The sequence below is a fragment of the Kogia breviceps genome, chromosome 9 (genome assembly GCF_026419965.1).
Source record: "Kogia breviceps isolate mKogBre1 chromosome 9, mKogBre1 haplotype 1, whole genome shotgun sequence".
Taxonomy (NCBI): domain Eukaryota; kingdom Metazoa; phylum Chordata; class Mammalia; order Artiodactyla; family Physeteridae; genus Kogia; species Kogia breviceps.
The window spans coordinates 14,884,166-14,897,887 of NC_081318.1; the positions used below are offsets into that span (position 1 = coordinate 14,884,166).

The following is a 13,722-nucleotide window of genomic DNA, read 5'->3' on the forward strand; positions in this document are numbered from 1 at the left end:
CTGACTGGTCTCCTTTTGTCCTAAATGCTTGCATTTTAGAAATCTGCCTCTTTAGAAACATTTAGTGGTTTTCTGCTCTAGAAGCCGGCGTGTGGAGCCACCTACATCCAGGCTGGCCTTCTCTCATTCCCCTACATCCTGACCATTCCAGTGCAGCTAATGTAAATCTTTTCCCAAACCTCAAGCCTTCTCTGGTCCTTGACACAACTTAGAACAATCTCTGTGTAGCCACCCCTTTTTATTGCCAAGTTCGGCCTGTCCTCTGAGGCCTGGCACAAGTCCCCAGTCTCTAGGAAGAATATCTCACCCACGTCACCCTCTGGAATTGTGTAGCTGCTCTGACAGCGGTTAGGGATTGTCTTGTGATGTCTTTTGTATTATGGTCTAAATATTTAACCCTTGTACTTGAATCTGTAGCAAGTATCTGTCTTTTCTGCAAACTCTAGGTATAAACCTTGTGCAGGTCAAGTGCATGTTGAGCAGGATGGGTAGAATTGCAAGCACACTCGTGATTCAGAAGCTGGCACTCAACAATCTTGCCAGCCCTCACAATCTCATCTTATATTCCTCAGATGCAGATTGATTTCCCGTGTGTGTGTGTGTGTGTGTGTGTGTGTGTGTGTGTGTGTGTGTGTGTGTGTCTGTCTGTCTGTTTCAGTTGCAGATCCCTAGCGTGAAGGGCTTCGACTTTGCTAAGCAGCATCTGGGTCAGCACAATAAAGATGATATACTGATCATTCACGAGCCAGCACCGCTGCCAGGACCTGTGAAGGACCACACCACGCCCTCTGAGAATGGAGACGTGCCGAGCCCCAAGGCAAAGATCCCTTCCAAGAACATCCGTCACAGAGGAAGGTTCTTACTGGGCTTTCTGTAGCGTTCTCTGTCGTGGCATGCGTTTCTGTTTTCCATTTGTCAGTTTCCAGGAGCAGAAAGGCTGATGGGTGAGTGGTGTCCGGGTCTGCAGCCTGGAAGACTGACAAAAAAACATTTGCCCAAAGTCAACGAACCTGATGGCCCTTGATCCACTCTAGTGGACTCTCAAAGGAGGCCTGTGTGCTTTCCTTCCCCAAAGTGTTTAAGATTATAAATCACTGTCCATCATGGTTTGCTGGTCCGCCTGGAACTTCATTAGGGATTGACCAGCTCTAGGGTACATATTGTGGGGTGACCATGCCAGGCCCTCTGGAGGTGATCTTAGGAATAATGTATATAAACTTGCATGGCGTAGGATACACACTCAGCCAGTATCAGCTTTGCCCTTGCCCGTGTGCCAGCCACTGGAGCTGTGGCTTCCTTGCTTGGTCTGCAGGTGACCTTCATCATATCCTTCTTTCCTTGCTTGGCTTTTCTCCACGTGCTCCCCTTGTCACCCTGTTAGCCTGTGTGCCTGGATTCCTCATCGCCTCCCCCTGCCCAGCTCCTCATTCCCAGTTAATTCCCATTCCACTTATCAAAATTAAGCGCCCAGAGAACTGCTTGCTAACAGACTACCTGCCATCACCCTGTGACCCTGTGGGACGGGCTACAGCTGTGTGAAGACACGGTTCAGAATCAGGTTTTATTAACTTGACTTGAGATCAAAGCATGTTCAGGCTTTGGTATTGAAGCCTCAGATTATCAGCTTTCCTTTGAGCTTTGGAACTCCAAATCCTGATTTTCTGCTGAGAAGGGGAAAGTGTGTGATCACACCAACATTCAAAATGATCTTAAAATTTCTGACTTAACGAAAAACCTACTCCAGGGTTTCTGGCCTAGTTTTAAGAATTTAATGAATGTTAGAACACACTCTTTACAAAAGAAGATGAATAATGTAGAGAGATATCATTTGCTTAATTACTTTGCAGACTGAGAGTAGATCAAATCATTAAAGATTATTGAATATGCTAGTACAATATAGCAAAGTCTTTTTTTCCCCTCTGGTAGCCTCATCCTAAACATTTAGTCGCAACATCTTAATGTTCTGCATGGTTAATATCATATTTTAGCATGTCTCAGGGGCACCAGAATGTCTCGGCATTTCAGGAAGCCCGAAGAGAAGGGGTGTTAACTGATTAAGGATTTTCACTAGCCTGGTGCAACCTGGCTTCTGTGACACCCTTGCTTTTTATATATAGAATCAAATCCTTTGTGTTGTAAGTGTAGGCTTCTTCCAAAGATTTGGAGTTAGATGGGGTGACTACAGAACTACCCTGGCTTCCTGGAAATTCTGCAGACCCAGCTAACGCCTAACCAAGCTTGAACTCCAGATCCTCTAATCCAACCCATGCCAGCCTCAGGCTGCAAGTCCAAGCCCAGGGAGCTGGGGGACCATCCTCCAGTGGGTACCTGGCTTCCTACCGTTTGTTGAAATGAGCCCACCAAGGCATTTAGTCAGCTGTGTCAAGCTGTCTTCACAAGGCGACTGTGTGCTATTAATAAGATGCCAGGCCATGAAACAATGTTTTGGACTGTTTGATTTCTCCCAGTTTTGCCTGGAAGCCTGACTTCCACATCCAAATGAATGTGACCTTTCCCCCCCTTTCTTTCTTTTTCCTAATGTTTGTATTTGTTTTGTGTCTGCAGAGTTTCTCCCTCAGATGCTGACTCTACAGTGAGTGAAGAGTCCAGTGAGACGGAAGCAGGGGACAAGACTCCGGGAGCGGTGACCGATGGCAAGTCCCACAGAGCTCTGCAGAGTGGTCTGTGCCCCTTCTTGCTCTCCACTTCAAAAGTAGTAATTATGAGGGGATTCCCTGGTGGTCCAGCGGTTAGGACCCCGTGCTTTTACTGCTGAGGGCTGCAGGTTTGATCCCTGGGCAGGGAACTAAGATCCCACAAGCTGTGCGGTGTGGCCGAAAAAAAAAGTAACTATGAGGTTCCAATAGACTAGGGTTTTATACTACTTCAAATGCAGAACATTAAAAAAAAAAACCACAAAACCTGTGCAGTAGAATATTCATCGTTCGTTTAGTGAATTTCTCAGATGGACTGTCACCATCTAACACTGTTTTTGTGTCTGCATTGGGATGGGGCCGTGCTAGAAGTTAAGAGGTTCACCGATATATTTTGAGGTTAACAGTCGTCTTCTACTCTAGTGGCGGCTCCTAACGATTTTCCTCTCCGAAGAACAAGGAGGAACCACACTAAAACCAGAGTCTCAAAAACTGCATCCAGGATTCGGTGACCTTCTTGGGAGCCTGTTCAAGTATTTCACAGTTGTCACTGTTAGAAAGTTGATTATTTCTCATAGGTCCAAGGGCATTATATTTGGTCCTGGTCCTAGATCTGTCTTCCAGAAATAGTTGAGTGTGATTAGATCGCTTAGCATATATTTATATGTGTTGTTAGATGCTGGAACTCCTTAGGCCAGGTATGAAATGTACTTCACTCCCCTTCTAAAGAGTATTGTCATAAAACTTATGCCCTGCAGTAGTACTAAGCCCATAGGTCTTAGTAGACTTGGAGCATTTTTTGGCCTGATGACAAGGTAGCATGGTTTTAGTTGAATTGATTGTTAAATGTGCTAGTACAGCTCTTATACTTGCTGGAGTTTTATTTATGCTTCAGGGTTGTGTTTTAGTAATGCAAAAAAACTGGGGTGCCTCAGGATATTATTTTTACTTTTACTTATTTATTTATTTGGCTGCACCACTTGCGGGATCTTAGCTCCCCTACCAGGGATTGAACCCAGGCCCTTGGCAGTGAAAGCGTGGAGTCCTAACCACTGGACCGCCAGGGAGTAGTTCCCAGGATCTCATTTTTAATAGTAATTTTTATACTTACATTTTCATCACAAATTTCTTTGTATAAAGATGCAGTACAGAGTGAACCATATTCTATAAATGAATAGGTTCTGGTTGGAAGCTGGAGGGCCTGTTCTATCACTGTCATGTTTGTGACTTTGTATGTCCCTTAGTCTTTGGGGCTCCTGTGGGACTAAACTAGCTGGTTTTTGAGATTCCTTCCAGTTTCTTCCAGTTGTTTCTTTTTTAATGTTAAAAAAAATACCCCTTAGAATAAGGGAAGAATAAAGAATTTTTTCTTTAGCTCTAATTTCAAAGAATCTTAAAAATTATTTAGCATTATGGTAACAGGTGTACTGTTTCAGATAGATGGGATTAAAATCTAATTTTGATTCTGGGAAAGAAATATTTGGGGGAAAAAATCAGCTCTGGAGTTTCTTAATTTCTGTTAATTGCATATCTGAGAAAATCTTGCTTTTAGTTCCTGTTTTTAAGTCCTTACTGATAGTATTGGAACCAGTATATTCTACATGGCTAACAAAAATCAAATATCACTCTCAACATATATTTAAAATCCAAGTAGTAATAAGCATGTCAGTGTTGGGACTCTACTCAGAGTTGACCATGGAAGAAGACAAGAGGGCTAGATGTTCTCGTGGGTCCTAGAAGCTCAGATGCCGCTATTTTGATTTGAAAATGCACCGGAATTTGCACATTATTTTCATGCTTTAGAAAGATGGTTTTCTCACTACAAATAGCAATTCACCTGTAAAACTTAATTTACTTCTTAAAAATTTTAATGCTGCCATAAAGGTGCTTTATTGCTTGCCTAGAACTTAGTTAATTAAATACCCTATAAAAATATTCAGAATTTTTATTCATAGCTTTTAAATTATTTTGTAATTCACATAAAAATCCATCTTGTGTTGCAAATCCTAATGAAATACAAATTAATGGAGGCGGAAGATTGCTTGAGAACCATTCTGGGTTCCTCTTCCATGCTGCCCTGGGACCAGTGTTTCTGCTCACTACAGCGGGTGGCATGGCTGCTGGGTCTCCTTAGACTCCTTGGCAAGGCTTTCGATGGCTGTCACACGTCATCCAGCATTTTCAGGGCCTTCCTTGCAATGGAAGCTGAGAAAAGACCATTGTTTCGGTTTTGGGTCGATTCAAGGTTGTACTCTATCCCTCCCCAGCTAACCATTTTTGGCAGGTAGACCATGATGCATACCTTTACAACCTTCGAGTCCCTTATGAGATGATTCACTCTGTGTTCAGTGTCCCTGTGTTCACAGTTACTGCAGTTTTAGAATAAGTCACATCATTACCACTGCTTCCGCTTAGCAAAGTTGTGAAGACGGCTGAGGTTTGGAGTAACACACGTTCCGTAAGTGAAGGCAGCTACGTTCAGGCTACCAGTGCTGTGTCCAGGCATAATTCTAGTTTTCTCTGTCTCTTCTTTTTCATCAGAAATAAACCACATAGGTAAGGTAAGGATGGCTAAATGCTGAGTATTTTCTTTATGCTCTCCGTAGGTTGCATGTATGCAAGGCTGTGATTTTTAGGTAGTTAGAACTTCATTAATTTGAATTCAGCAAGTCCAGATTCTGGAATCTCACATAGGAACTAAGCTGACATTTACTTTTGCACATGCTAAAGAGTTTGCAAAGCAAATTAAATTTTTAACAACATTGTAGGGTGACTATTTCGACTACATCTAACATCAGAGTTTTTCAAGTAATTGTGGAGGACACATTTATAAAGTGATCGAGACCATAAATTATAACTCTCCTCTTTTCATTATAGTGAATTCCCAGAGGCCTCTTCGAGGTAGAATTTTATAAACTTAGTTGAGATGGCTAGTCATTTGCTCATCCAGTTAGCAAATGTTTACTAAGGGCCTGTGATGGGTTAGGTGCCAGGACAGGATGAAGACGGAGAGACAGATGTGATCCCTGCCTCACAGGGTATTAATGTGGGTCACAGGCCTTAGTATTAATGCAGCGTGATGTATTTACTTACCTAGAGATAATGAAATTAATATTTCTTTAAAAATGTTCTCTTGCTTCGGTATTTCAGTAATTCAGATTGCCTTTTCCTGTGTCATTCTGCTTTGTGGGCATTATCCTGTACTGTAATTTCTATCATTTTATATATATATTTTTGTTTGTTTTATAATATTTGAAGAGAAAGGACTTCAATTAAAGTGCCTACTTGCCTTAAGGCAGGATTCACACAGTATTGAGCTCTACGTAGCCCTTGTACTTTCCATTGGTTGCTATTATCCAGGTAGTTTGTTTTTTTTTTTAAATTGTGCAATGCATAGCAAACAATAAAAATAACTGTGTTTATAATATGTATTATATATATATTTCTATGTATAATAACCCAGTTTGTTTATCTATATATGTATGGAGATATATGTATGTGTGTATATATAAAATATGAATGTGACAAATAACAAACTGCTCTTTTCAGCCTTTTGGGAGGGCTGGGTTCCAGGCAGTATAGAAAGTTGAGGGTTTTCTGCGTGTCCCCTGCTTCTCCTGTTGCAGTTGGTGAATTATAGAGCGAGGATCCAGGTTGGGAGTGGGATGGGGCCCCGGACAGGAGTCAGACACAGGCCTGCAGCTCCCTGGACCCAGGCAGGCAGACAGCACGGCGGGGAGGGGCCTTTCTTCCGGGTCACCTTTGCACCCTGATCTTGTTACCGTCCTGGAGGAAAGCAGTCTCAGCCTTAGGTATCAGTAGCTTAATGGGACACCCTTTGTGACATTTGCTGTCACTTTAAAAGTTTGGGTTAGCAAGGCTAGCCTTATCTGGTGAAGCTAATTATCTCCTTCTAGGCTTCTTGCCTGTAATTTGAGTAGCTGAAGGGATGAGTGGTGGTGTCTGGCTGTGCTTGTATTGTGCAAATGGTCAGGCTCCCTCCAGGCAGGGAAAGAAAGCTGGAGAATAGCCTGAATCCAGACAAGTATGCCTCCTCTACAAGGGAGATGTCTTCATTCACAGAGCTATGCACATAATTTCTAATCACTTGGGATAGCAAATGAATATAATTCAAATTGAGAGGAAGTACAAAGATTTATGTACCACTGATGTGCATTTCTTCTATACAATATCAACTACTACTCCTTACTGCTTTGCTCAACACTTCTTTTTAAAAATTTTTTAATTTAATTAAAAACATTTTTTTACACAACAGGTTCTTATTAGTCATCAATTTTATACACATCAGTGTATACATGTCAATCCCAATCTCCCAGTTCATCCCACCCCCACCCCCACCCCCACTTTCTCCCCTTGGTGTCCATGCGTTTGTTCTCTACATCTGTGTCTCGATTTCTGCCCTGCAAACCAGTTCATCTGTACCATTTTTCTGGGTTCCACATATATGCGTTAATATATGATATTTGTTTTTCTCTTTCTGACTTGCTGCACTGTGTGTGACAGTCTTTAGATCCATCCACGTCTCAACAAATGACCCAATTTTGTTCCTTTTTATGGCTGAGTAATATTCCATTGTATGTTTTTGTAGGTCTTTTTCTTCTCTTGCGTTTCCCACTTAGAGAAGTTCCTTTAGCATTTGTTGTAGAGCTGGTTTGGTGGTGCCGAATTCTCTTAGCTTTTGCTTGTCTGTAAAGCTTTTGATTTCTCCACCGAATCTGATTGAGATCCTTGCCGGGTAGAGTAATCTTGGTTGTAAGTTCATCCCTTTCATCACTTTAAGTGTATCATGCCACTCCCTTCTGGCTTGTAGAGTTTCTGCTGAGAAATTAGCTGTTAACCTTTTGGGAGTTCCCTTGTATGTTATTTGTTGTTCTTCCCTTGCTGCTTTTTATAATTTTTCTTTGTCTTTAATTTTTGCCAATTTGATTACTGTGTGTCTTGGCATGTTTCTCCTTGGGTTTATCCTGTATGGGACTCTCTGTGCTTCCTGGACTTGGGTGGCTATTTCCTTTCCCATGTTAGGTAAGTTTTCGACTATAATCTCTTCAAATATTTTCTCTGGTCCTTTCTCTCTCTCTTCTCCTTCTGGGACCCCTATAATGCGAATGTTGTTGTGTTTAATGTTGTCCCAGAGGTCTCTTAGGCTGTCTTCATTTCTTTTCCTTCTTTTTTCTTTACTCTGTTCCGCAGCAGTGAATTCCACCATTCTGTCTTCCAGGTCACTTATACGTTCTTCTGCCTCAGTTATTCTGCATTGATTCCTTCTAGTGTATTTTTCATTTCAGTTATTGTGTTGTTCATCTCTGTTTGTTTGTTCTTTAATTCTTCTAGGTCTTGGTTAAACATTTCTTGCATCTTTTTGATCTTTGCCTCCATTCTTTTTCCGAGGTCCTGGATCATCTTCACTATCAGTATTCTGAATTCTTTTTCTGGAAGGTTGCCTATCTCCCCTTCATTTAGTTGTTTTTATGGGGTTTTATCTTGTTCCTTCGTCTGGTACATAGCCCTCTGCCTTTTCATCTTGTCTATCTTTCTGTGAATGTGGTATTTGTTCCACAGGTTGCAGGATTGTAGTTCTTCTTGCTTCTGCTGTCTGCCCTCTTGCTCAACACTTTTTTTACACTGAGGGGAAACCTGTATATTTTTCACTTATGCTCAAGGTTTCAAAACTTAGACTTTTGTTTAAAAATAGTTTTAGCATGCCTTCACTCCTTCTCTTGGCCTGTTGGCCATTTATTTTCAAGCAGTGTCCAGAGCGTCTAGAGGTGACCTGTGGCTTAGAGGGAGGGCATCAGGGATCTTAGTGTGTCTAACTGGAGAGTTCTTTCCATCCATTCAGCCCCTCTTCATCTCTTTCTTTGCCTTTAAAAAAATTTTTTTTTTTCATTTATTTTTGGCTGCGTTAGGTCTTCGTTGCTGCATGCGGGCTTTCTTTAGTTGCGGTGAATGGCGGCTACTCTTCGTTGCAGTGCATGGGCTTCTCATTCAGGGGCTTCTCATTGCAGAGCATGGGCTCTAGGCATGTGGGCTTCAGTAGTTGTGGCACGCAGCCTCAGTGGTTGTGGCACGCAGGCCCAGTAGTTGTGGCGCATGGGCCTAGTTGCTCCATGGCATGTGGGGTCTTCCCCGACTGGGGCTCAAACCCGTGTCCCCTGCACTGGCAGGTGGAATCCCAACCACCGCACCACCAGGGAAGATCCTCTTTGCCTTTTTAAAATTAAAGTTTATTAGGATTATTTCTATTATAAGAGGAATACTGACTAGAGAAAATACACGTTACAGAATATACAAGACATTGGAGAACATTACTCAGTATACCAAGATCCAATCTCTGTTAAAGTGTTTTTCTATCTTTTTTTCTATACATTTAAATATTTTTCTTCTTTGCAGTTCTGTTTACGTAAAATAATTCATTGTGGTAAAATATACATACTATACAATTTACCCTTTTAGCCATTTTTCAGTGTTCTCTTCATCTGTTTTTAAAGTGGGAACTAATTGCGTGCAGGCAGCAGCTTTTTCTTCTCCTGACTCTTCATTTTCTTTCTTCATCAGAACTGAAAAGCCAGAACCTTAGTCATTCACTGGTACTTGCCAGCAGGTCCACAATCCCCTGGTCTTTTGTTGTCTCAACAGTGTAATTGCCTTGCAACTAAATTTATGTCACTTCAAATGAGCATTGACATTCAGAGCTGCCATAAGTGTTGTCCTCCAAGTTCTGTAAATTGCTACCGGCCTACCCACGTCAGGCTTCTTCTGTCCTTTACCCTGTCTTACTGAAGACTTTGAAACACCTTTAGACAAAACAGGGCCATTTGGGGCACAAAATGTCATAGTGATTTTCATATCTTGCCTACGAATATTGCTAATTTTTAATGAGGCTGCAGGAGACACTACTGAACCCAGACAACTTCAGCTCGAATAGTGACATTTCAAGTACTCTGCCATGGAGTTGTGGCTGTGTTTTTGGTCAGGGGCCCATCTGACGATCCTCTAAGAAATCCCTAATTGTGATGACTTGCTCTTTTCTTTACAATGACTTTATTTCTTCGTTTTGCTTTTCCTTCTGTTCCAGGGGCAGCAGCCAGCTCGGGGAATGAGCAGCACTCGTCAGCCTCCATTTTCGAGCATGTGGACAGGATCTCCCGCTCCTCGGAGGCCAGTCGGCGGGTCCCCAGTAAGATTCAGCTGATCGCCATGCAGCCCATCCCAGCACCTCCAGTTCCGCACCCCATACTGGCCGACCGAGTGGCAGAAACCAACAAAATTAACAAAGAGGTATTTGGTTTTATGAAAAAGTACATTAAATAAAACAAACAAGCAAACCTTAGATTCTGATTTGGTCACGGTTTAAAAATGAAGTTAGTGTCAAAAATAGGAGCTAAAGATGTGAGCTGCTCACAGACGTTCTTAATTTTAAATCTGGTACTCAGTGTTTTTAGGCCCACTGGTGGATGTGTAGATTGAAGAGCAGGGCCGGCTGTCCGTAGCAAGTCCGCCTTCGCCCGTGGCTGGGGTTTGGGGATTTGGATCTTAGAAAGATTCCCACCATTCCCAGAATGGAGTGGCTTGCTGTGCCTAAACGGTTGGTACAAGCAACATGATTTGTGCTGAACAGCTCTTTCTTCTGGGAGTTTGGAATTTTGGTGCCTGCTAGGCGGAGGGTGCCTACGTGACAGGCCTCCAGTAAACATCCCGGGCATTGAGTTCTCTACTGAACCTCCCTGGTAGACGTTTCACACGTGTTGTGACAAGTCGTTGCTGGAGGAATTCACATCCTGCGTGACTTTTCTGGGAGAGGACTCTTGGAAGCTGTGCCTGGTTTCCTCCAGGCCTCACCCTACGTGCCATTCCTCTGTGCTGATTCTGCTTTGTATCCTTTTGCTGTAATAAATTGGACTTACATTCTGAGTCCTGAGAGTTCTCCTAGAAATCGTTGAATGTGGGGTGATCTTGGGACCACAGTAGACTCTGTGATCCCTGATAGATCTGCTCTGGCCCCAAACGTCTAGGTGAGTCTTGGGAAGAAACTGTATTTCCAGTGACTCCTGGAACAGTGAGTTAGATCTGCTTTCCTCCTAAGATTTGGGGAACCAGAAGGCCAGGTCAGGTCACTGTTCACTTGAACTTGAGGAGTTTGACCTGGGCTGGACCGTGAGTGGAATGAATGCTATTTAGGGTTGCACACATGGTGGCATCATGACTGTCAGTTTTCTTGCCTCTAAGAAACACCTGCTGCTGTTGTGAGTTCTGCCAGGTGAAGTAATAATTGATGCAATTGAATCCTTAAAGTGGATCATCTTACAGAAGTCTTAGCAAGAGTTCGTTCACATTCTCCTCGCCACACCTCATTGGCTCCTTGCCAAGGACATGACCAGAAGAACGTGCATCATGGGTTCAAGGTGACACGTGCTGTCCCTTCTCAGTGGTGCTCAGGAGCCCTGGCCCTGCATGACCCCGATACTAGCCTAGACCTATGACCCTATCAGTCCTGTGTTGCATGTGCCTCACACGGCCATGAGTAAGCACCCTGGAGTGGGTTCTCCGTGTGGCCAAAAAAAAGAAGAGAATGAGCTCACCAGGCCTCACAACTGGATAGCACTCATCGCCACTGTTTTCTTTTACTATCTTTAAAATGTATTTGATGCATACATATAGTATAGGAAACATATATATTGATTATAAAGCATAAAGTGAAAAGCCAACTTAAGAACGAGAGCATTATCAGTACTGGTGCACCTACCTATAGGCTCCATACATCTCAGTGGACATGTTTTCTTATTAGGAGGTTCTGGTGTAGATTCCTAGCATGTCTTGGTCCTCCTGTGGGGACCTTGTATATTTTAAAGAACAATTAGATCCTGAGAGAGTAAGAGGGGCTTCCTGAATTCTTCTGCTGGGAAGTTGTCTAGAATCTCATCCACCTGACCCTCCCTCTCAAGCAGTTTCAAGGAGTATGTGGCTTCTCGTCCACTGTGGTGTGGCCAGGAGCTCTCCGCCTTGTCTTAGACGTTGCTCTCTTCTCCCAGTCGGATTCCTAGTTTGGCTTCCCTTTTTCCCTCTGTCTCCATCTCGCTTGCTGTTAAGTGCTCTGAAGCAGGGCTAAGGGCTTAGAAAACAAGGGGATACACCTCCATGAAGGAAAGCATTCCCCATCTGCTCTCCCCGACAGCTCAGCCGACATGCCGCTCCCGGAGCTGTGGCCTCGTTGCCCCAGACCTGCATCTGCATTCCTGCTTCTGGCCCTCAGCACCTTGGTGCCTGCCCTGCACACCCTCTGCCCTCGTCCCTCCCTCCCCTGCTTCAGAACCAGCCGGCTCTTGGAGACCTAGTTCAGGCCCCATGTAGCCAGCGAGGATGTGTTTCCATACGTGTTGATTTTCCTCTTTGAGGAGGGGTGTCTCATGGCAGGGGCCTTGTTTTGCTAACACTGAACATCATTAGTAAATGGGTATTTTACTGTATAATGCAAATATCTTCTTTCACTCTGTCTTAATTTTAAAATCTCTAAAGTAGTGATATTATAGGGTATGGAAAATATTTACTCTTTTTTTTTTTTTGCCGTACGTGGGCCTTTCACTGTTGTGGCCTCTCCCGTTGCGGAGCACAGGCTCCGGATGCGCAGGCTCAGCGGCCATGGCTCACGGGCCCAGCCGCTCCGCGGCATGTGGGATCTTCCCGGACCGGGGCACGAACCCGTGTCCCCTGCATCGGCAGGCGGACTCTCAACCACTGCGCCACCAGGGAAGCCCTCTAGATTTACTCTTTTCTCGGGGAGTATGACATATAGTTGTCACTGTCCCTCAGTATCTTCCAAGTTGCCACTGGCCTGTTTCCCCGGGTTTGAGTTCTTTTGCCCTGTTTGGGGGCCGATACCACGGCTTCCCCCATCACACCCACCACGTGGAGTGTGGGGATATAGCTCCGGATGATGGAGGTTCCCCGCGCCCCTTGTGGGTGTGCCTGGCCCTGTCACCCCTTCGGGGCCTCGTGGGAGCCTAGGACAGCTGGGGGCGGGGGGAGGAGAGTCGCAGGAAGGCCTCCCAGCTGCTTTCTCTGCGTGGTCCCAGAGACCGTCAGAACGTTCCGTCTGTCTCGTTTCCCAGATCCAGACAGCGCTGCGGCACAAGTCGGAGATCGAGCACCATCGGAACAAGATCCGGCTCCGCGCCAAGCGCCGCGGGCACTACGAGTTCCCGGTGCTGGACGAGCTGTCGTCGGGAGACACGCGGGAGCGCCACCGCGTGTACCGCAGGGCGCAGATGCAGATCGACAAGATCCTGGACCCCACGGCCAGCGTGCCCTCCGTGTTCATAGAGCCCAGGAAGAGGTGGGCCCCGAGGCGGGCCGGGGGCCCTTGCTGCAGGGGTGCAAGGGCTCGGCCGTGGAGGGGGCGGGGAGAAGTCTCTGGAAGCGACTCCAGGCTGTATAGGCTGGGAGGCCGCCATCCCGCCTGGAGGTCACCCGTGGTGAAGGCTTCACTCATTCCGCCCCGGAGCGCGTCCCTGGGTTTCGTGTCTCCTGGAATTCAGACTTCTGAAAAGGTGGCGCCTTCCTTCTCAGAGGCTGCTCCATGGCTCCGTCTCCCTGCCTCTCTTCTCCAGCTCTCACTCCCAGCATCTGCACCTGCTGTGCTTGGTCACCCGTTCGGCCAGGCGAATCTCTCATTTCTTTCCTTTTCTTTTCTTTTTCGAACCTCTCGTTTCTTATCGCACAGCCGCTCTCAGAGTCTCGGTCTCTCGGTTTCCCAGGCCCTTGTCCCCTGATGCAGAGGCATCTTCTGTAAGATCAGCTCTCGTTTGTGTCTTGCTCTGCTCACACCTGTGCTGGCGTGGGCTGCCTGCCAGGTGGACCCTGCGCTCCTGTCCCTAGGGGGGCACTGCCTTTCACCCAGCTGCTCCCCACCGCCCAGCAGCACAGAGGAACTGCCGCCCCCTAGGCTGTGGCCTCAATGCCCCCCAGACGTTCATCTGCATTCCTGTTGCTGGCCCTCCACACAGTCCTGCCTGTACCTCTCACTCTCCCCACTTCACTCCCCGTCCGCAGA

The 13,722-nt window shown here is 45.3% G+C and overlaps 1 protein-coding gene across 2 annotated transcripts in view; it reads left to right on the top strand.

Annotated features, from left to right (window-relative positions):
• Positions 1-13,722, top strand: part of KIAA1549 (KIAA1549 ortholog) — a 143,952-nt gene that overhangs the window by 91,584 nt on the left and 38,646 nt on the right. For both annotated transcript variants that reach the window (XM_059074850.2, XM_067042056.1), the window contains exons 11-14: positions 659-855; positions 2,566-2,681; positions 9,751-9,953; positions 12,782-13,005. In XM_059074850.2, the coding sequence (XP_058930833.1) occupies positions 659-855; positions 2,566-2,681; positions 9,751-9,953; positions 12,782-13,005 (740 nt within the window). The remainder of the gene's footprint in view (positions 1-658; positions 856-2,565; positions 2,682-9,750; positions 9,954-12,781; positions 13,006-13,722) is intronic.